Source organism: Lissotriton helveticus, chromosome 5_1, assembly GCF_964261635.1.
Source record: "Lissotriton helveticus chromosome 5_1, aLisHel1.1, whole genome shotgun sequence".
Lineage (NCBI taxonomy): Eukaryota > Metazoa > Chordata > Amphibia > Caudata > Salamandridae > Lissotriton > Lissotriton helveticus.
Window position 1 is genome coordinate 1878600192 of NC_136065.1, and position 24518 is coordinate 1878624709.

General features: G+C 47.8%; 1 protein-coding gene across 1 annotated transcript in view; it reads right to left on the reverse strand.

Moving 5' to 3' along the window:
* The window catches only part of AOC3 (amine oxidase copper containing 3), a 263107-nt gene extending 241671 nt beyond the window's left edge, over positions 1-21436 (reverse strand). Inside the window, exon 1 of the mRNA XM_078645340.1 lies at positions 19788-21436. Within this exon, the coding sequence (XP_078501466.1) occupies positions 19788-21375 (1588 nt within the window). The 5' untranslated portion in view covers positions 21376-21436. The remainder of the gene's footprint in view (positions 1-19787) is intronic.
* Between the last annotated feature and the right edge of the window lie 3082 nt (positions 21437-24518).

Consider the following 24518-nt stretch of genomic DNA (forward strand, 5'->3'; position numbering starts at 1 on the left):
CCTCTGTGTCTCTCCCTGTGTCCGCCTGTCGTGTGTCCAGCCTTAGCCTCCTGTGCCACCCTACCCTGTGTTGCCTGGTCGTTGCCTCTACCTGCCTGCCGCCACTACCCCTTGCTCCCCCCCTCTGCTCACCCCCCTACCTGGGTGCCGCTCCCTGCCGCCGAGCCGCCCCAGTCCCCCGTCCCGCCACAGACCTCCATCTACCCCGCCCCCCTCCTGTCCATTGGCCGCCCCGCTCCCGCCACCCAGCTGACCCGCCCTCCCGGCTCCTTCTTATGACGCCCCCAGAGCGACCGCGCAGCGGACGCGCGCAGCGGGAGCACCGAATGAGCGCCGAAGGTGCGCCAAAGGTAAGCCCGTCTGCGCCCGTCCGTGCCTGGACCGCGCCCAGTGCCAGGACCCCTGGCCCCCACCGACGGAAGCCGACCCGACGGACCTACAACGCCACCGAACTCAACGCACTCAAAACCGGCCGACCCCCGGGCTGCTACAGAGCCACACCGAGACGCACCCACGGACCCTTCAGCTGCCACTCCTGCAAGTTCACCTGCAACCGGACCCATGCCACACCAGCACCCACCAAGCCGAACTCCAGCAGCACCCACCTGAAGTGCATCCTGCTCAACACCCGCTCCGTCCACAGACACGCCGTCGAGCTCTGGAACCTGCTCGACAACACAGCCCCAGATGTCGCCTTCCTCACGGAAACCTGGATGAACGCCTCCTCAGCGCCCGACATCGCCATCGCCATCCCGGACGGCTACAAGATTATCCGGAGGGACCGCGTCAACCAGACAGGAGGAGGCATCGCCATCATCCACAGGAACACCATCCGCATCACGACCGACACCAACGATACCCTCGCACCCGCCGAACACCTGCACTTCCAGATTCACGTCAACCCCAAGACCACCCTCAGAGGCACCCTCATCTACAGACCCCCGGGACCACGCACACAATTGAGCGAAGACATCGCCGACGTCATCAGCCCGCACGCCCTCCTCTCCGCCGACTACATCCTCCTCGGGGACCTCAACTTCCACCTGGAGAACAACAACGACCGCAACACCACCACCCTGCTGGACAACCTCGCCAACCTCGGACTCGAGCAACTGGTGACCACCCCCACCCACTACGCCGGACACACACTCGACCCAGTCTTCTCTTCCAGCAAGGACATCGCCTTCAGCCACGCCACGGGACTCCACTGGACGGATCACAGCTGCGTCCACTTCAGCTTCAGAAGGACCACGTTCCACCATCACCAGCAACAGGTTCCCCGCAGAAGCTGGAACAAGATCACCGCAGACCAGCTCGCCACTTCCCTGAGCATGAACCCTCCCACCAGCACAACGAACCCCAGCCAAGCGGCCACCAACCTCACGAAATGGATCAGCAACTGCGCAGACGACCTCGCCCCTCTGAAGACCCCGCCGAGCCGACCCGGCAGCAAGAAAGCACCATGGTTTAACGACGAACTCAAGAGCTCCAAGAAGAACTGCAGAGCACTCGAGAAAACCTGGCGCAGAGACCCAACACCGGACAACATGACCGCCCTCAAGCTCGCCACCCGAAAACACCACCAACTGATCCACACCACCAAGAAAACCGCATTCAAGGAACGACTGGACAACAACGCACACAACAGCAAGGAACTCTTCAACATCGTGAAAGAGCTCTCCAACGCCGGAAACAACGACATCACCCCTTCGCAAGACCTCTGCAACTCCCTCACCTCCTACTTCCACAACAAGATCGCGGACATACACAACAGCTTCAGCACTCAACCGACACACGCCACAACCGAACCACCGCCCCCCACAACCACCCTCCGCGCCTGGACCCCGATCAGCACAGAAGACACCGTCCACACGATGAACTCCATCCACTCCGGTTCTCCGACAGACCCCTGCCCTCATCACGTCTTCAACAAGGCCGACGCTGTCATCGCACCCCACCTGCGGGACATCATCAACACCTCCTTCGACACCGCCACCTTCCCGGAGAGCTGGAAGCACGCCGAACTCAGCGCCCTACTTAAGAAGCCATCAGCCGACCCCACCGACCTCAAGAACTACCGCCCATCTCGCTGCTCCCGTTTCCGGCTAAAGTCATCGAGAAGACCGTCAACAAGCAACTGACCGCCTTCCTCGAGACGAACGGCTCCCTCGACCTCTCGCAGTCTGGCTTCCGGGCCAACCACAGCACCGAGACCGCCCTGATCGCAGCTACCGATGACATCCGAGCCCTGCTCGACAACGGAGAAACCGCGGCCCTCATCCTCCTGGACCTATCCGCGGCCTTCGACACTGTCTGCCACCGTACCCTAGTACAGCGCCTCAGCAACGTCGGAATCCAGGATAAGGCACTGGAGTGGATCATCTCCTTCCTCGCCGGAAGGACACAGAGAGTCCGCCTCCCCCCGTTCAGATCGGAGGCCACCGAAGTCATCTGCGGCGTCCCTCAAGGCTCCTTGCTCAGCCCAACACTCTTCAACGTCTACATGAGCCCCCTCGCAGCCATCGCACGCCAGCACAACCTCAACATCATCTCCTATGCCGACGACACCCAGCTGATCCTCTCCCTCACCAACGACCCCGACACCGCCAGAGCCAACCTACACGAAGGGATGACAGACGTTGCCAAGTGGATGATGAACAGTCGCCTGAAACTGAACTCGGACAAGACGGAAGTCCTCATCCTGGGATCTGCACCCTCCGCCTGGGACGACTCCTGGTGGCCCCCCGCCCTGGGCAGCGCACCCAAACCCACAGACCACGCACGCAACCTGGGCTTCATCCTGGACTCCTCCCTCTCCATGACCAGGCAAGTCAACGCCGTCTCCTTGTCGTGCTTCAACATCCTGCGCATGCTACTTAGGATCTTCCGATGGATCCCCACCGAGACCAGGAAGACGGTCACCCAGGCCCTCGTCACCAGCCGTCTGGACTACGGCAACTCCCTCTACGCTGGAACCACCGCCAAACTCCAGAAGAGACTCCAGCGGATCCAGAACACCTCAGCACGACTCATCCTGGACATCCCCCGCCGCAGCCACATCTCCGGACACCTGAGAGACCTGCACTGGCTCCCGGTCAACAAGAGAATCACCTTCCGGATCCTCACCCACGCACACAAAGCCCTACACAACCAAGACCCAGGATACCTCAACAGCCGCCTCAACTTCTACGTTCCCAAACGCCAGCTTCGATCGACCAACCACGCCCTCGCCGCCGTCCCCCGCATCCGAAGAGCCACCACAGGAGGAAGGTCCTTCTCCCACCTGGCCGCCAAGACTTGGAACTCCCTTCCGACCCACCTCCGACTGACCCAGGACCACCTCGCCTTCAGGAAGCAGCTCAAGACCTGGCTGTTCGAGCAGTAGCGGACCCCCTCCCCCCAGCGCCTGAAGACCCTCCGGGTGAGTAGTGCGCTATATAAATGCTTTGATTTGATTTGATTTGATTTGAAATTATACATCGCACCTGTGCGTGCTGCCGGCCGAGTGCCTGTGTTGTACCGGAGGAGCATTGTGATGTCAGCTGCACGCCCTATCTGGCGTAAAAAAAACAGGCGCAAAGAGACTAGAGTGTGAGTGGCGTTAGGCAGTGTTGCAGCAATTCATATCAGCTGACGTCACAAAGAACAAGAATAGACCAGCATGGGACCAGTGTAGCCGTGTGCAGCACAGGCAGCTGCGTGCCAGTCATAGCAGGTTCAGAGTAAGCAGTGTATGTTATCCTAATCACACAGCAGGGATTCTGCGTGCGTTGGAACCCACGTGAGCATGAGGAGAAATTTAGACGACAAAGAACACTGCGGTTGGCAGGACACATGTGACTGCTATCCTGAGGAGAAATAAAGTTTTAAACCCTACGAACCAGTGCTCATTATGAAGCAAGTACCTGCAAGGAGCTTTGTGTTGAGACACTTGAAGAGTCATTTTCTTTTATGACAATCCCTGCCGCTGCTGGGATCATTGTTTAATACTGTATTTGGATTGAGGAGTGTTATGCTTATGTTGGCAATGCCTGCTGCTGAGATTAATTTTCAACGCTGTATTTATTGAAAAAATGCTATGCTTACGCTGACAAGTTTTAACATTGTTGTGTCAGGTGTATGTGTTGTGCATGGGAGGTGTACCCAAACGTTGGTTTAGCAGGTGAGATGAGCCCATTGGTCTGGAGGTGTGACCATGTTTGAGTTTCTCTGGTCCTATTGTGAGACCGTGTTGTGAGGTTGGTCCTTATGTGAGACGTGAATTAAGGGTTTCCTTGGTCCTGAAGGGTGATTGTTGAGTGACATGTTGGTCCTTATGTGTGACAATGTTGTTTTTAGTTCTGCGAAGATTCCCTTTGTGTGGGAATGATGGTGGAAAGATGCCATGTGACTGTGGCAATGTCAGTCGAGAGACACCCACTGCGAAGATGCCCTATGTGTTGTGCTGTGTGGGTTGAGAAGCACCCTGGGCAAAGATACCATGTGAGTGTGGCAATGTGGGTTAAGAAACGCCCAGTGCAAAGTTGCCCTGTGAATGGGGCGATGTGGGTTAAGAGACGCCCATTGCAAATAAGCCCTGTGAGTGGGGCGATGTGGATTGAGAGACACCCAGTGTGAAGATTAAGGGTGGGCGTAAAATCCGTTTCGCGGGCGAATTTGCGGATTTTCCGCAATTTCGCGATCCGCGAATCTCGCGAAATCGCAGTAAAATCCGAGAATCAGCGGGGACGAATTTTCAGCCAAGCAAGGGTTACAGCAGCAGGTGCAAAAGTTGAACCTAATTTCTTTGTAACCTTTTACAAAAGGGTTACAAAGAAATTAACTTCAACTTGGGCACCTGCTGCTAAGTGCTTCCTGGTGCCTCGTTGCCTACTTGCAACTATTCTCTGACCCTGCTCTGACCCTTAAAGCAGGGTCAGAGAATAGTTACAAGTAGGCAACAAGGCACCTGTCCCAGGAATTAAACCTCATCAGGAAGCACTTACAGATATAACAAGCATTTGCAATGCAATAGGTCTCGCATTAGGAAAGTTTGAGCTATTGGTATTGTAAATGACAAATTATTTATTTATGTGTTGGTTTTGAAAATAGCTAAATTAATAGCTTTGTCATTTACAATGCCAATAGTTGTAACTTTAGCAAATGTGACACCTATAGCATTTGTAATGCAATATGTGTTGTATTTACGCGACTTAGATTTATTGATATTACAAATAACAATGGCTTTTAATTTGTTTAATTAATTAATACTTATATAAAAGTTATTGTAATTTTTAATGGCAATAGCTTAAACGTTTGTAAATAACTTTTGTGAAGATTATGTTCAGTGTATTTTATTGTGACAAAAATCCAAGAACAGAAGTGAAATATTAACATCTTTTTGTGACATTTATAATAAAGCTTGAAACATTGAGAGAACATATTTGAAGTAGTTGTTGTTGAATAGTTGCACAGATTGATGCTGTGGTGGCGCTGAGTAATGTTGTGATGGCGACGAGTGATGCTGTGGCGTTCAGTGATGCTGTGGTTGAGCATAGTGATGTTGTGGTGCCCCTGAGTGATGCTGTAGTGGTGCTGAGTGATGCTGTGGTGATGCGATAGATAGAGTGAGGGCGATAGATAGAGTGAGGGCGATAGATAGATAGAGTGAGGGCTATAGATAGATAGAGTGAGAGCGATAGATAGATACATAGATAGATAGATGGCGATAGATAGATAGATAGAGTCCCGGCGATAGATAGATAGACAGATGCCCATTAAAGCCGAACATAAATATAAACAAGCGACCACATTAAACTCAATGGAGCCTTTTTTGTTCGTCAGGCCAGTGAAAACAATTAAAAGAAGAGTGACACTTGTAAACTAAGGATACATTAGCAAGGATGATTAAGTACTATGTACACTACTTTAAAATGACACGCCCTGACGCACTATAAGGAAGAATTCGGAAGCTTAAGAACAGCAGTGGGAATGCACCCTGGCCATTTATGGCCCTTCACCTGACTGGCTCATATTTTTATGTCCCTAACAGTTTAAGCCAGTATTTTATACCTTATGAAATCTATACCCAAAACAGTATGAAGAAATCAATTAAAAGTGTTTGCTAAAGTTGTCTAAATAATATCGAGATAATTATTAAAACAAATAGAAAGTTAATTCCTTTGGTACGAAAGAATATTTTGAGTTTTATAGAATTTCTTTTTACATTCCAACAGTTGGCACTTCTACTGCTGCAAATGGCAGCTGTTTTTTCACAGAAAGGTGACAACTTCGGTGTGAATAAAGTGTAGCTGTTTAGCTTTGCGTCTCAGATTTGTAGCATTACAGATATAGCCCTCGAGGGTCACTGTCACATTGCAGAGACAGAGATTCTGCACAGAGCCCCTAAGGAGAGCAGGAGGCAGTGCTGACCCGAGTTGAACGTGTGAAAGCAAAGAAAAACAAGCGCAGGCGCAGACACGCACACACATACCGTCAAACTTAAAAGCACACGCACACACGAACAGTCACAAACAGTCACACAAATACACCCTGAATCACACACAGAAATACATTCAAAATTAAGTACTCAGACACACACTGGCGCACACATAGAGAGACACAATACAGACACGAATACAGCTTAAGAATTAGCATCTTCCGAGGACCCGCCTGAACTGCTATTTATCTGTCTTTTACAAACAAACTCATCCTCTGTGAAAAGCTGAGCTGCACCCCTTCTCACAGCCCTTAAAAGGCATCTTCACAGATGGAAGGGCCAGTGACCCCGAGTTTACCTGAGGTGCGTTTTCATCTTCCAAGTCACCTTTTTTTGGGGCAGCTCATAGATCGCCCAAAAGGATAGCCCCAACGTCGTGCAAATGAGGATTTCCCGCAAGCTGCAACCCTCAGACATCAGAAATGTGATGTTCCCAAACCGAGCCCCTTTACCCTGTGAGAAAAGCGATTATTTTTTGTTTTGTTTAGGTTGCCCTCCTTATTGGCAGATTTATGACCCCCAAACTGTTAAAGGCCGTAATTACTACGGCCATAAATTTAATCGCCGTGCCAGTGACTCTGGGGCCAAGTTCCTTTGAAGCTTTTTGAAAGCAAATGCCCATCAGCATATTTTATAGCCAACGCTTGACTCGGTGGCCTGCGAAACTCCTTTTGTGAGCCTGTATTTTTTCTCTGTCTTATTTCAACCAAGGTGTCACTTCTCCATATAATAATATTAACAATTCCTTTTTTTTCCCCTTGTGTGTTCAGTCTACCCCAATTACTCCGGAGGAGAGCCCAAAAGGTCCCGGACCGCCTACACCCGCCAGCAAGTTCTGGAGCTGGAGAAAGATTTCCACTTCAACCGGTACCTGACCCGGCGCCGGCGCATCGAGATCGCGCACACCCTCTGCCTGTCCGAGCGCCAGGTCAAGATCTGGTTCCAGAATCGGCGCATGAAATGGAAGGACCACAAGCTGCCCAACACCAAGATGCGCTCGGCCAACCTGCCCTCGACCAGCCTGCAGGTCAAAGCACACCCCCAGCAGCACCTCGACAGGCCTCCGACGCCAGGCTCCCCTGCCCTCTAACCACCTTCCTTCTGCAACTGCCCTCCCTCGTGTGAATAGATGGACCAAACAATTAAAACAAGCAGCCCGTCCATGTTACGCCACTGCTGAAGAAGCAGTGTTGCCGGCAGGGGCGAAACCAGGAAGTCAGGCATCCTTGCCCGTGACATGGGCGGGGCCTGTGACGCGGCCGGAAGAGGCCGGTGTTGCTCGTTGTTGCGGGGCTCCCATCATGGAGGGTGAGCCCCGCGGTAGCGCGAAAATCCAGAGAAGTGCCCCGCGTGTGGAGATGCGCAGGAAAAGAGCACGGTGAGTGGAGGGGGGATCTGTGTGTGCGCGCCCCGTGAGTGGTGGGGGAGGGGGGTGCGTGCATGCGTGTGTGTGCCTGCCTGCCTGCCTGTGTGTAAGCCTGGGGGGGGGAGGGGGGTGAGTGTGTGCGCGTGGGAATGTGTGTGCGCATGCGTGACTTTGCCTGTGTGTGATTGCGAGAGGATGTGAATGGCAGGCAGGGGATGTGCACAGCGCCGTGCGCGCCCTCGAGGGCAAATCGGAGACGGCAGAGGCTCGTGCATGGACACTGTCTCACATTCCCCCGAACACGCCAACAAAAGATGTCTTCGCATGCTTTTTAGGTCTGCTCGACCTAAAAAAACAGGAAGAAGGGAGAGGATGGCAAATACACCCATTTTGAGTTGTCAGGAGGGGTTAAACTAAAAGAGACCTCTACAGCACAATTTTCATATGCATTTTGCTAAAAATAAAAAGCTGTATGTTCTGTAGGGGCAACTCAGAAATCTGGCCCTTCAGAGATCCGGCCTCTCTTTCTTTCTCTCGTTCTCTCTCTCCCTCTCTTTCTCTCTCTTTCTCTCTATCTATCTCTCTCTTCCTCTCCTTTCTTGCTCTATTTATCTCTTTCTATCTCTCTTTCAAGTTCTTCCTCTTTCTCTGCTTATCTCTTTCTTTCTCCGTTGTTCTCTCTCTCTTTCTCTCTATCTCCCTCTCTTTCTTTCTCTCTCTCACATCCTCTCTTTCTCGCTCTCTCTTTCTCTCTCTTTCTTTCTCTCTCACTCTCCCTCTTTCTCTCTCTCTTTCTCTCTCTTATCTTCTCTCTCTCTCTCTCTCTCTCTCTCTGTCTTTCTCTCTTTCTCTGTCTCTTTCCATGTCTCTCTCTCTCTCTTTCTCTCTCTCTTTTACTTTCTTGCTCTTTCTCTGTCTCTTTCTTTCTTTCTCTCTCGTTCTCTCTTTCTCTCTCCCTCTCTCCTCTTCTATCTCCCTCTCTTTCTCTCCCTTTCTCTCTCTCACATCCTCTCTTTCTCGCTCTCTCTTTCTTTCTCTCTCACTCTCCCTCTTTCTCTCTCTCTTTCTCTTTCTCTCTCTCATCCTCTCTCTCTCTCTACCTCTCTGTGTGCCTTTCTCTTTTTCTCTCTCTCTTTCCATGTCTCTCTCTCTCTTTCTCTCTCTCTTTCACTTTCTTGCTCTTTCGCTGTCTCTCTCTTTCTTTCTCTCTCATTCTCCGCTGCGTCACAAAAGGTCTCGGTAGAGGGTGGCAGTGGTGAACCAGAGGGTGACAGTGATGAACCAGAGGGTGGCAGGGGTAAACCAGAGGGTGACAATGCTGAACCAGAGGGTGGCAGTGCTGAACCAGAGGGTGGCAGTGCTGAACCAGAGGGTGGCAGGGGTGAACCAGAGGGTGGCAGGGGTGAATCAGAGGGTGACAGTGCTGAACCAGAGGATGGCAGTGCTGAACCAGAGGGTGGCAGGGGTTAACCAGAGGGTGGCAGGGGTGAACCAGAGGGTGGCAGTGATGAACCAAATGGTGGCAGGGGTGAACCAGAGGGTGGCAGTGGGGAACTAGAGGGTGGCATGGGTGAACCAGAGGGTGGCAGGGGTGAACCAGAGGGTGGCAGTGATGAACCAAATGGTGGCAGGGGTGAACCAGAGGGTGGCAGTGGGGAACTAGAGGGTGGCATGGGTGAACCAGAGGGTGGCAGGGGTGAACCAGAGGGTGGCAGTGGCAATCCAGAGGGTGGCAGTTGTGAACCAGAGGGTGACAGTGTTGAACCAGAGGGTGGCAGGGTTGAACCAGAGAGTGGCAGTGCTGAACCAGAGGGTGGCAGTGGTGAACCAGAGGGTGGCAGTGGTGAACCAGAGGGTGGCAGGGGTGAACCAGAGGGTGGCAGTGGTGAACCAGAGGGTGGCAGTGATGAACCAGAGGGTGGCAGTGGTGAACCAGAGGGTGCTGTGCCCATACATGACTGCATGGGTAACTTCGCCATGCAAGCGGCCCGCGAACACGCAAAAAGCCCTGCGAACACGCAGAAAACCCTGCAAACACACAAAAAACCCCCGCGAACACGCAAAAAAACAAAAATTCGCATGAATTCGCGGATTTTGCGGATTGCGAATTCGTTTTCGCGCGAATTCGCGGAACACGAATTCGCTAATTTCGCCCATACCTAGTGAAGATTCCCTGTGCGTGGGAATGGGTAAGGGTTTGAATATAGCCTTTACAAACATTCGCCTTGTTTGGAAATGTGTATAGGCTTGGGGAGATACCTTTTGTGAGGATTTCATGGGGGGAAGTTGCAGGGGTACTTGTGTTGCATCCCATGTTGTTGTTAGTTATGCATTTCATTTATGCAGAGAGTGTAGAAGAGTGTTGTGTGTTCCACCCCTATATGCTGTTACCCTTTCTTTATGGGTTACGTTTTAGCTTTATGCACTTTATGCAGCATTTTCATTTTTCATATGTTGTTATTTTTGCAAGTATTGATGTATGCGTTGTTTTCATCTTGCTTTTGTTTTTCCAAGTATTACCATTATACGGTATGCCCATCTTGCATCCATTGATATTTATTTTCTTCTCTAAATGGGGCTGGTGTGTCATATCCTAAGTATTCTGCAAAACTTTCTGCCCTAGTGTTCTGCTCCTTGCAGCTCATCCAGTGTGTGAGGTCATTTAGAATGTTGAGACTGTTCGTGCTTGGATGAATGAATAGCTGGAGTGAGTGGGCTGAGCAGCTGGTATGCTGCTCCTGGTGGGTCTTACTTAACAGCTTACTTACTATCTAGCCAGTTGTCTAGAACTGACTGCAACTGAGGTTTAATAAACCCCTTTTTATAATGTACGCTACTGGCTACTGGATTATCTGGCTACAAGCACTTTACTTTGTTTACAACACTCGATCAGATGCATGCCCTCGATGTGGGTGAGCCCTGGCGTCCTATCCCCATATGATATGGGATTTCAGTAAGTTAGGTGGTTTTTTGGGAGGAGGTCTTGCTGATCCTGTGAGGCAGCCACACAAGTGCCAGCGGAGCCTTCCATTGATCCGTGTTTGCTAGGGGTACTCCCGACACTTAAGAATGGGACCCTGGCGAATCATAAATCTGCACTCCTGGGACTGGTTCTGGCCAAACGACGGGTAGCCATCCACTGGGTTTAACCCACAGCCCCGACAAGCATGAAATGGCTGGCGGATAGGCAATATTAGGGCTTGGCTGAGGAGAGACAACTGCGGGCAGACGGATGGATGAAAATGCTGAGTGTGGCCTGGAATTGTGGGAGGGCGTGTTTGATAGCTTGTCGGAGGTGGATCCACCTACAGCCTACAGTCCCCGCCCCGCCACCCCCCCCACCCCTCACCACTTCTGGGGATCCAAAGTGGGAACAATCCAGCGTGGATGATTTAGACACCAAGTAGGAGATTGAATCCTGATGAGTCACTCTGTCTGTGTGTAATTCAGAGTGACGTTGGAGACATGTTGGTAGTGCTGTGGCTACAGTGACATCTTAAGAATTTTAGGGACCCAGGGCCAAACATATTTTGGGGGCCCCTGTACAGAACAGCTTTGAATTCATGATCCAATTTCATCTCTTTCATGCCATCTTTGGCCAAGCCACTGACAGCGCATAGGTGCAGTAGTCCAAATTCTAAATGTGTTCCATTCAGGAACTGTAATGTGTGTTTTCAATAGTGTAACACAGCAGCAGCTCACTAATGTTATTGCAACTAATCTTCGTGATGCCCCCCATTTCTCATATGTGAGGTACGTTTCGATCTGAAAAAAACATTTTTGAGGATGTTCCATGAAACACAAACACAACTTTCCCTGGAAAAAGGTCTGTAATAGAATCTCACACTAAAATTAATTAAAGGCATACCGTATTTAAAATAATCTGTTTCAGAATTATTCAAGGTCATCAAGGCCAGACTCTCTGCAGAACAGAGGTGGTTCTATCAGGGGTCTTTCCCCAGGTGAAGAGTTGCTTCGTTATTTTTGCTGCTGTTTTACTTTAGTATAGAATGTATACTCTTGTTGTCCTATGATGTATTCATTATATTGTATACTTGGGCTTTTTATCAATCTATTGTCACACTGACGAGCCATGGCCCTGTGTGGCCTCATTACACTGCTGTGCTATTGTGCTTTTCCTTGTGCCGATTACTAATAAAACAAGCATTTACAATGCAATGGTCTTGTCTTTGTTAAAGTTAGAGCTATTGCCATTGCTCATGACATTATTTTTGTTTTTAAAACATATAAATAAATGGCATTGTCATTTACAATGCCAATAGCTTAATCTCTCGCAAATGCGAGACCTATTGCATTTGCACCCACACGCACACACAGACCCCCCCCCCACAAACACACACACAGACAGAGACAGACACACACAGACAGAGCCACACACACACACAGACAGAGCCACACACACACACAGACAGAGCCACACACACACACAGACAGAGCCACATACACACAGACAGACCCACACACACAGAGCCACACACAGACAGAGCCACACACACACACACACTCAGCCACACAGAGCCACACACACAGAGCCACACAAACAGAGCCACACACACACAGAGCCCAACACACACACACAGAGCCCAACACACACACACACACAGAGCCCAACACACACACACAGAGCCCAACACACACACACAGACAGAGCCCAACACACACACACACACACACACAGAGCCCAACACACACACAGCCACAGAGCCCAACACACACACACACAGAGCCCAACACACACACACACAGAGCCCAACACACACACAGAGCCCAACACACACACTGCATTGCAAGCCTGCAATACATCTGGTCAAGGAGCTTTGTTTCCCCCAGTTTCTAAGCAACAAATAGAAAGTCATGCAGTTAGGTAACTGGTTTTCTTTAAAAACAATTGTGGATGGAAACAGCGCTAATTGTAGTGTCTTCTGAAGTGCTACATTACGCCACTAATCATTCCCTTGAAATATATGCAATTAAAATTTAGAGCACGTACAGTCCATAGTTTTCTTTACAAAGCGGAATAGAAACACTATATTGTTTGACTGTATATGAAGGAAATGTAGATTACTGCTGGGCAACTAGCTTGCAGATAGAGTATAAATCCACAAGATTGTTGCTACGCCTGGCATGTTAAGTTAACCCTGTTTACAAAGTAATGGTATTCCAAAGACATTCAACAAAATAAAATAAACACACACACACACACACACACACAGAGCCCAACACACACACAGAGCCCAACACACACACACACACGCACGCAGCCCAACACACACACACACACACAGCCCAACACACACACAGTGCCCAACACACACACAGCCCAACACACACACAGAGCCCAACACACACACACACCCACACCAGAGCCCAACACACACACAAAGGCGTGCAATTCACTGTAGACACAAGAAATGGCCCCGGCTTTTTCGGATTGGGGGGCGTGTTTTGGAGGGATGATGTCACGGAGAGAAAAGACAGCAACAAACACGCCCCCAATCTGAAAAAGCTGGGGCTCGCACAGACCTTCGACCCCAAAGTCCATTTAAACTGTAAACCTCAAACCTCTGAAAGCTGTACAGGCAGAGCTGGAAACCGTAGCCGTGGGGCAGAGGAGCCCGCTTTCAGCACGTGCGCACAGGAGACACCGTTACAGCCCAATCTGTCCCTTATCGGTGGACAGCTGTGTCCATCCTACGCAGCACGGGAACACAGCGCGCGGCTCATCCTCTTCAGTACACAACCACTCACAGGCAGTACTTTAAGTGGCCCAGTACTGAGTACCAACACTTTTTTTTATGATGAGAAGGAGAGTACCTGCACTTCTCACGGGGATCGTAATACTTTTAATTAGAGAGTACCGGCACTTTTTCAATTTCAAGCACTGCTCCCAGCTTCATAAATGCACCTGTCCCACAGGTGACGCAGCGACATTAGCTGTGCCGCTCTTCAGGCTGTGTGAAGAAAATGTGAAGAAAAACAGTGGTCCACCAAGTTGAAAGCCATCGACAGATTAAGGAGAATAAGAAAAGGAGTGAAGTTATTGTGATGTTTTGGAGTTAAGAAAGTAGGGGAGGTGAAGAAAATACAGCATAGATAAAATAAAATAAAATTACAACAGCACGATGAATTTGCCCCTAGACTTGCACAGGAAGAGGGTATGGTTATAGAATCAGGGGCCTGGCACTGGAATAGAGTGAGCCACGGTGCACAATGCGTACAGTATTTGAGAATAGAAAGGGTGGCAATACAGTGCCGTAAAAATGACAGAGGAAGGGAGGTGTACAGGCTTCAACTTAATAAATGAAGCTACACTCTACAGATTCTACATTGGCAGAGGTCCGCACAAAGAGCTGGAGATTGGCACAAGTAAGGAGGAGGAGCATGTCTGTAAACTGACATAAGATAGTAATGAATACGGTTTAAAGAATGACACGAAGATGGAAAGTCAAAAGTATCAGGAGAACAGGTCATAATGGAAGAATATGCATACCACATAATCCAACATCTGCTGCATAATCTTCAGATTTTGCCCCAAAATGTGTTTCCTTCTCAAACGTACCTCAAGTTAAAAACACAGCAACATATCTTACCGAAAAGTGGAAGGCCCTATGCAAAGGTTGACTGATCATCTTTCTGCTGCTTATTTTTGTATTTTAGTGTCAGAGTGGCACTAATGAGGTGAAACCTTTTCTCGGAAAGTGTTAACGTGCAGGAATGACAAAATAATAAAAGAATACTAACATAAAATATGTTGCATTACGCCACATAATTTGCCTTTGCTTGCCACATAATTTATTCAACCATGCTGCATAATTTGTTCCTTACTGGTCACATAATTCCAGTGGCTATAATATTTAGGAGGCTGGTTAGAGACACACAGAAAATGAAGGGACAAAGGGTGAAATAAGAGATCTATGAAGTAAAAGGCTGGTACAATTAGAGAGCAAACTAAACGAGTCAAAAAACAGGAATAAAAACACAGTTTACATATATTACCAGGGAACTGGCCCAGGAATAGAACAGGTATACAAGGTCAGCGACTGATATACGAAAGGAGACCAAGAAACGAAGAGATATACAGGGTCAGAAGTCGTTGCCGAAAATGGAAACGCTTTATAGGTCCAAGAAAGTAGTAAAGAAAGAAAAGGTTATATATAGAGGTTGAAGACTGGCACTGTTAGAGAAGAAGGTGTTTGGATTTAAGTGGCCCGAATTAGAGAAAACAAGTAGAACTAGACGATCAACACATGGGCTCTGTGAGTCCCACAGGAGGAGAGCCAGTGTATAGGGCTGAACAAAGAATACATGTTTATATTGGCCTTTTTAAACCAACAGCATTTCGTCAAATAAAGCGAGTTGTTGTTCAGCGCCAGGAGACTCGTAAAGGGAAAAGTATGTGTAGGTGATCACTTGACGGGTACAGCTATATTGGGCCAGAGACTGGTAGAACAAGGGTGCAAACGGTAGTCTGGAGCCATACGAGTCGAGTACAAAGGGTAAAGAGGAAAGCGTGTGCCACAGAAAACTAGCAGGTGTATATAGGGTAAAGAGGGGGGATGGAGGTGTGCGCAGATGTACACGGTCAGTGGATAAAAAAACATACATGACAGAATATAGAGTAATAGTTCAGGGGATCGTGAGAAAGGGGGGTCGGAAGTACGTGGCCGAGAAACGAACAGAAGAAAAGAAAAGGTGTATTTACCTCCATGTCAACCCCCCTGAATCAGGCCGGTTCAGATCGCGCGTCTTACCTTCTGTCAAGAGCTCAAAATAGATTGGCAAGACTTTGCATCTAAGTTCCAAATGTAACCGACGAAAGGAAGTTCTCAAAAAAGCTAGTTTTAAAACTGATTGGCAGGTTTTGGGGCGGTACTAAGTGTGTCTTTGTGTTTGTACTTTCCAGTAAGCGCTCCGATTGGTTAGAAAGGATATGACCCGCCCAGAAGCAGATGGTCCGCCCCGCCCTAAAGAAACCTTGCTGACCCGAAAGAAACTGTACCTGCTACCTCCCCGGAAAAGACCTTCCCTCTGCTCCGGTAAGCATGGCCCAGCCACACGTGGTGTGGATCCGTGGTCCAGCCAGCGATCTGTGACGACACAGGTGTATTGTTTGATAGACGGGGACCCCGACTTTGACGTGTGACCTTTTTTTTTGCCTACCGGGAAAGGGCAGCGCAGCCGCGTCATGTGGACTGGCACTGGCTGTTAGTCTCTCGTTGTCAGGCTGGCAAGGGGACACTGTAACGTACTGGCCTCTATTACCCGTGAGCTCGTAGACGCTGGGAAAAATTATGCTCGGAGTGCGCCTTGGGCGAGCTGAGAAAATTCCGTCCTCACTGCTGTTGATGTCAAATGGGGCAGTAAGGGAGCCCTTTTCACAACACAAGCTGGCTCTGATTTTATGTTCAAGACTGGCCAGGGTACTGTCAGTTCATTAAACCAGTGCATCTGGGCGTGTTGTCTGGTTGCTAGGGACGCTCGCTAAGTCTTTTTCAGACTGGGGGCGTGTTTTTCTAGAGGAAGAAAGAAACGAAAAAACACGCCCCTCAATCCGAAAAGGACGGGGCTTACAGTGAAAACACAACGTCAGAGAGACCTCTTCTCCAATGGCTGGCCGCTGTTTAGGAGGCCAGCCAATGGAGAAGAGGGGCGGGTTCAAGCCCCACTCTCTAAGACATAAAGTCTCGGAGCTAGACTGCGCGAGTGCAGCCTACGCAGGCCGAGACCTAAAAAGTTGTTTTTTTTAAAAGTTGGCTATTGTGATGTCTCTTTTTTGTTTCCCGTGCCAGGTTGTTTACCATGTAGAACATTATATGGTTCTATGAAGTCTTGAAGCTGGTGGGTAACTTCCTCTTCTAGGACTTTACTGATGAGTGGGACATTCAATATGGATCTGTAGTTTGCTGGGTCTTGTGGGGTGGTAGATGACTTCTTCACTAGCTGAGTTATAATTGTGTTTGTGCGTTTTTAAAATGCTGAGTTCAGAATACTGGTGGAGTGAAGCATTTCTACTTCTCGTTATCTCCAACCACAAGCTAAAGATGTTATCTATTATTTTGGTGGCTATGAAAAATCCCACCAGTATGGTTGAACCTTTCAGCTTCCCAGCCAATTTAGGTAGTGGTTCCAAGTTCACTTCTTCAAAATCAGACCAAGAAGGTTCCATGAGAGGCAGGTCAATCTGATGATGATTCATGGCTCATTTCTCTGAAGGAGTCTTTGACTTTAATGGACTTTATAGTATTTTAATAATTTCTGTCTACATGTTTCACTTTTGACAAACACCGCAGGGTGGAAGCTGTAATCTTCACAGATACACAACTACCTGAATGTGATGAAGGTCAAATTCTCTGTTGTAGTGAGGAGAACTATGGCCCTCATTACAATAGCGGTCGGGCGAGTGTCTCACTGCCATCGCCGCGGGTATGTGTCCGTCCGACAATGAGTTGGAGGTCACACCTGCCCGATTAGGATAGAACCGACAGTATGGCAGACGGAATGTGCCTTTTTGTACTGCAGCTTGAGCTGCTGCCCTGGCAAAGGGCAGCGGCACCAGCTACAGTACAAACATTCACTTTTCAAACATACATGCACCGTGTACCAGGGACCATGTGGTCCCTGGCACACGATGCATGGATGTTTGGGGGTCACCAGATGTGCCCCCCTTGGCCAATTAGTAGTGGTCTACGAGGGTTAGGGGCCCTGCTTCAGGCCCCCAAAGTTCCTTTCCAACAGCCTTTTCATGGCGGGGGGACCACCATGAAAAGGCTGTGTGATATGGACATCCTAATCCATGCGGTGATGCCTGCGCAGACACCGCCTCCATTTTAGGGATTAGTTTCCGACCGCCACCCCAATGGACTCCTTGAGCCTGTCGGAGGCAGCGGGCGGTCCCCAGACTGCTACGGTACGACCGTCCACATCATAATGCGGCGGTCGGACTCTTGGCCTGAATGTTGGTGTGACCACCACTGAAGACCTGTTGGTAGCAGTCCCACCGACATCAAAATGAGGCTCTCTATTCTGAATGAAGGGGAAACCCTAAGACTAACCACGTAAATAGGCATGTTTTCAGCTGCAAGCAAAACCTGAGATAATAATCGTGTAGCCTCATTTTTTCTCAGACCCTAGTATGGGCCAAACAAGAGGACTCATTTCCATAATTAATCTGCACAAGAATTGCCACCAATGGATTCCCCCTCATCCATCTGCACAGGAAGTCACATCACTGAATTTCTCATCATCCATCTACACAAGAAGTGACATCACTCCTAGGACCTACGTGATGGAAGCTGCAGCGCGGGCACAGCGCTGGTGCGCCAGAGGCGAGCCCAACTGGGCATTTCCATACTTTTATCATGCCCGTTGCAAAACTCCATGGCCCCCCTGCCATCACTCCTCACGCTGCTGCAAAGGTGTCATATTTTCATATTTTCATGTTTTCATTTTTCCATTTTTTGTATTTTAGTGCCGTGTGTTAGTTATGAAAAAGATAATAACCATTTCACCACTTTCCCATTGCCAGGCCTATGGGTTTTACTCATGCATGCTTTTTTGCTTCCTTTAAGTCAGGTTAATCAGATTAAGATCTCCATAGGGAATTTATCCAGAAAAGTTTACACTAGTCATTGAAAATTGAGGTTTAAAAAACATGACTGCATACTGTAATCCACAATATGTTTAAGAAATGGCAATAAAATACGTTTGCAAAAATATATCTAGAGAGGTACTGGCAGATGGATCAACCCCAGTGCTCAACTGCCATGAAGCACTCTAGTGACCCACAGTTTTTTTTTTGCAAGATGTACAGAGGACTAGCCTTCTTTCATACATTTTAGCTTTAGCCCTTGTATCTTATTAAAGGGTAAAGTTTCTTTGGGACCTCAGTGAGTCAGTGATGGAAGGAAAAATACTCAACTGGCCTTCCATCTTGCCATTTCAGTAACAAGATATCTTGATTCACAGCCCCTGTTCAGTGTCTAACTTCCTATGGGAAAATGTTAACACCTTATGGCATGAGGGGCAAATTTAAAAGAAAAAACCAGAAGGAATGGCTAAGGATCACCACCCTCCTTATAAAGCTAGCATTGGCATCTTCTGGGAGCAGAGTGGTGAAAAAAACATTGTTTTGGTAATAATACCCCCATGTAACACAGCACTTACTAGTAAATGTGTTTTTTGCCCACGTACATGTAAATAAAAATGCAGAAACGGACTTAGGGAAGCAAAGTAATGGACACTGGGTAAAAGGCAGGAACATGGGCATTACCCCTACCACCAGCTAGACATGCACCAATAGGTCTTGCCTTCGGCAGAAAATGTGTTTTATAATTACCACCTCATGATAATAGTGCAACTAAACCCTTTTTGAGTTCACATGCCTTCATTTACACAAAGAGGACGTGTTGTTGACAAGACAAATGCAAGATAAAAAAGTAATCAACAATTACATTTGATCTTAGCCAAAAACTAGGAAGTAAATTCTGCATTAATTTCGAAGAGTAGTAACCTTATACATTGTAGCTTTATAACCGGAGCACCATCCCGGAAAAAGCATCTGTTAATTAGTTGACCGATCTTAGGGGCTTTGCCAGCCATGTACAGTTAAATCCAGGTGCCCTGTTGATTTGATTCTGGACTGCTGTGGGAATCCGGGATCCTTGTCTTTGCCACATACTCTATGGAAGGGAGTTGGATCAAGGCAAATAGCACTTACAGTGAACCTAGTATTGGGACGTTCATCCTTCACCTATTCATCTTTTGGTTGACTACAAACAAAAATATCAACAGCCTAAAAAGCAAAAAGGAACCCTTATGAATTTATAAACCAGGCAAAGGTTTTCCATCGCTAAAGTACAGTCCACACAAAGCCCCTTGAGCAATTTAACAAAATTACAAAATAGTAGAAGGGGATGAACTTACCTCCTATGTCTAGGTCTACTTTATAATTCATAAAGTGAGTGTGGAGGGCTCCCAAAGTGTGTTCGCCAACTCTAGAACCGAAATCGAGACTGTCGTCATGAAGGAAGGAAGACACAATGTAGCCCGTGGCAGACACTTTGGCTTCAATCACTCCATTCTGGTAGAACATAAAGTCCCACACATAGTCGTAGTTGACGAGTGTGGAAATGGCCCTGATCACCAGGACGGTACTAGGTAGCCCACCGTAATACATAGTATGCAAGTTGGAATAGTGCCGCCTCAGAGGTATACCCGTATTCTGCTCAAAAATGCATATCGAGTTCTTGACAGTTTCGGGAGTCTGGGATTCAATCATATGGTGGGTATCCACATAGGTAGCTAAGTAGGGGCAGTCCACTCCCCTTACCAGTTCTCGTGCAAATCTTCCAATGCCAAAACTGCTGTCTAAAAACCTGGTTACGAGTAAAGCTGGAGCATTGGAACCATAGATTGCAATGGCCTCCTGCATGCTCAGCTCATAGACAATTCTCTCCCCCTGAAATCTTATATCAAAGAGTCGCAACCCAGAGTTAACATGTTTCCCAAAGGCGAATGTCCAGGCCTGGAAAAATACTATATTGTCTTTGACACTGTAACGTGGGCCGGTGGGTTCATATTGGAAAGGAGTATTTGCTGTAGCGGCCCCTAATGGTTTCATAGAAGAAATGTCCATCTCAGGTGGGACGTTACCAATTTTTTCAACCATCACTTTGCCTGCTTTATACTGCTCCTCCAGGTGAACCATATCATTGAAATACTTGCCCTTGTAAAAAACTTTGGCCATTCTCCACTGAGAGACATCTAAACTTTGATGGTCAACCAGGATTTCCAAGCCCACCGGGTTCAGGAAGAAGGTACTACCACTAACATTATGGAACAGGATAAACCAAGTTTTGCGGTCTCCAGATCGGAACCCCCGAGGGGCTGAGTGGAGGCAGGCCAAGTTTGTCCCATCATAGTCAAACGCATCTTTCAGGAAGGTAGGCGCCTTGGTAAACTCTTTCTGGTAGACAAAAGAATATATTTCCGTGTACTCTTTCCCAATCACAGGTCTGCGGTAGTAGGGGAGCTGGTCTTTGTACTTCTGCAGAGTGATGTCTGAGTGGTAAGTTGGGAGAGGCAGAGGGCCTACCACGTACTCCGTAATATTAGGTACTTGCTGTTTGCCGTAGAAAACCACCGCCAGCGCCTCTCTTTTTGGCTGTGGTCCTCTGTTGTCCAAGAAATTCAGAGCCTCTTGCTTTTTGGGGAGCACAACATCGATGTAGTAAATGCAGTTGTCGGAGGGGTACGCTTCTGCAGCGTCTACAAAGTCAACTCCAAGGTTCTGCTGAAGGTACTGCACCACCTGCGATAACTCTGTAGGGCTGAGATCAGAAAAGATCACACCTTGACCATCTTGCTTTTCTTGTTGGTCTTTCTGCTTTTCCTTCCGGCCACCGTGTTTTTGCCCCCCGTGGTCCTTCGATTTGGCCCCTCCATCAGATACGACCACTCCGATCAGGACCAAAATGGTTGCCAGCAGCACGAGAGCTGCCTGTGCATTCATGTCGGGGCCGTAGGCCCTGGGAAGCAAAGTGAAAATTGATGCTCCTGCGTCCTGCCCTGCTCTGCGCTGACAGAATGGATTTTCACAGCTTGTGTCGCTCATATTTTATAGCCACAGACGATGATTTCGTAAGAGATAGGTGAGGTGGGAAAGAACGAGATCAGACAAAAAGGGCGGGTTCCTGTTTGGACTGTTTTCTTGTGAACTTGCACAAAGGCCCCAGAGTGTCTCCTAGGCGGATGACTTGATCAGAAGAGGGCCGGGAGTACTTGTGTGTGTGCCGGGAGCGTCAGGGTGGTTGCACTGGAACCACCCTGAAGCACTCAAGGTGACCCAGTTAGGAAGTAAGATTTTGCAACCATGACTGAATGTCATTATTATGTTATTTTTTTCCGCCAAGTTGTCCACATCCTTTTTTTGGAAATGCATTCAAAACAAAACAAGCTCAAATGCAGAAATGGGCATGAATGTGTGGGGTGAGGCTGGTGCGAGAAAATCCTTGTAAAGTTCATCCGGTCAGTGCCGTACCGTGTAACTCCGTGGATGTTATCACGGTCGTACAAATCTAGAAGGCATAACGCCACCCTTTAATGGGGTTTCAGTTTTCTTAGTGTAACTTGACCCAAAGAGCTCAGGATTCCCGGATCCAGACATAAGTAGCTAATCCAGGCCAGGTTTTAGATTGGGGTGAACAGTACTACAAATCCCAGAGTTCAAAGAACATTTCTGGACTGAATGAGCCATTCATGCGTGGGCCTGGGACACTTTGAAGCTCTGTGGCCCTTCCTGAAGCGGCTTCGAGGCTCAAATGGCAATGACATGCCTTGGCATCTGAGACCTATTTCTCGACCAAGCACTTAACAGGCCTCATGAGCTTGACTTCCGGCAAAAGGGGACAGTAGTGGTAGTTGTTTATGGTTTCTGCTTACAAATGGAAGACATTCAAGATAAAATCCATAATATTACAAAAGTAAAATCAACACTTTTTAAATTCTGTGGCATAACGCATTTGCAGTAAATCTCATCTTTTAAAATATATATACAAAGTGAACAATTAATATGCATTTCAAATGTTCAAGAATCTCTTTCTCCAGCTCAATGCACAATCCACCTGCAGCCCCCCGAGTTAATTATTATCATCCCACAGAAAACAGGCGCAGCAGAAAACAGAACATCCCTACAGGCGAAGTGCTATATGCCATATAGAAATAAGGCCCTTTGACCCCGGACACACCCATTCTAGCCTTGGGAAGTTTGAACTCGTGAGATTTTATAGTCTTACGTATTAATGAGTGCCATTTGGGTCCAATTTACATTTGCCTTACTTTTTTCCTAAATTGCAGATACGCATGGCTAAAAAAATATGTAATAATTCTATCAGGTACCAATATTTTGCCTAGCCCAGAAGAAGGTTAGAATTAAAAAAAAATATCAAAATAAAATGCAAAGCATTTTAAAATCTCATAGTGAATTCCTTCAATACGCGTTATGAAAATTTTACATTTACTTGAGCACCCTGCTCCTGCAACTCTGTTCTACTAGTGCTCTTATTTTGTGCCAGGAGCTTGATGGACGCCCTCCCTTCGTAACCATCCGCCACTCCCACCCAGCAATAACTACTCATCGAACCCAAATAACCTCCGTGTAAGACAGCACCAATCTCTAGCGCTTAAGGCACCAGGCGCTATAATCAAGGGGTCCTGTTCTAATGCGAGCTGTTTACCTTTGAAACATATATACTGCTTGCTTGCAGCCCACCCAAGCACAGGTATGCTAGTTTTAGGTACCCTTGGTTGCCTGTGGGTGCCCAGGAAAATCACATCTCACCCTACCTATGCATACATAATGCAGGTTCACATCTGATTCAGGACATTTCCATACTAGTGTAATACCTTCAAAGTTGAAATACTTTCCACCAAAATGACCTTGTAGCCACATATAGTAATTAAAAGAAAATACCAGAAAAAACTTTCGAATGTACAGTGTGGTGGATATAATCAATACCACTCTGTTCGTGAGCTGTGGGATCGCACAGCTTTCCAAGCAGCATAAATATAAGAAACCAGTGGGTTACATATGGTTCATGATCAGATTGAAGGCTCCCCTTGTGCCGGCTTTACAATGTCCTACAATATGTGTCTTCAAAGCGGACAGAGTTATAACCTCCTTGCTGGCAGGGGAAAGTGCATAGCAGCATAAAATGCAAGACCCAGTAGGTCATTACTGGGAGCGAACCTACCATAAACTTTATATATGATGCTCTCTTTATTTCAGGGAAGAGCTCACAGAAAGAATCAGGCTTCATATTCTGAAAAGGTATAAAGAGCTTGCCTCCCTGCATGTTAAACATTTGTGACCAATTGTTGTCTGTTTTTTTGCAGGCCCGAAGGGGACATTGTCTCTTTGTTAGACCATAACGTACAACATCCTATACTAGTCAAAGTCTTCGCAATGCCATCAAACCAAGGTACATTATGTGAATTGCTGCTTTGCCAAATTTCTCAAACAGGCTCAAGATAGATTGTAAGATTTGGTTTAGTCCATATTTGACACCAATACAAACAAGTTTAAGTGCGGCAACAGTTTTGATATTTTTCATACCCAACTCATGCTTTAAGGCAGCCATCAGGGTCCCAGACCGAGCTGCAGTAGGCAACGCGAAAATTGTTTTTCATTTTTTAGTAGGACAAGTGCCTTATTGCATCCCCAAAGCTTGGACATAGAGGCGGGCTGCCAGTGATATGACTCAGTAAGCCCGTAGAGCTGGTTTTATTAATCTTTGAACACATTAGCTGCTAAATCGAGACAAGCTACCTTCACTTTCAGTGTTCTGCTTTCCCAGGATAACTTTGCATCAAACCCTTGCCTGAAGCCTGCCTTTATCTCAAAACCTCACAGTAGCCGCGTTATCTAGCTGAAGTTCTTGCACTGCATTGATGATCTTTGCACAAAAGCCTCCATCTTGCTGGCTCTGCCAGAGAACTAACTGATCAATCCACAGAATCGAACACTGTTGTAAGATCGAAGGGGGGTGGGCGCACATTGCCTCACACTCCAGCACTCAGTTTGCCCGTAGCATCATAGTAAATGCAGTACATGATAACACTTTCTTCGGTGTCTGGCTTTCGTTTTTCACCCTTGTT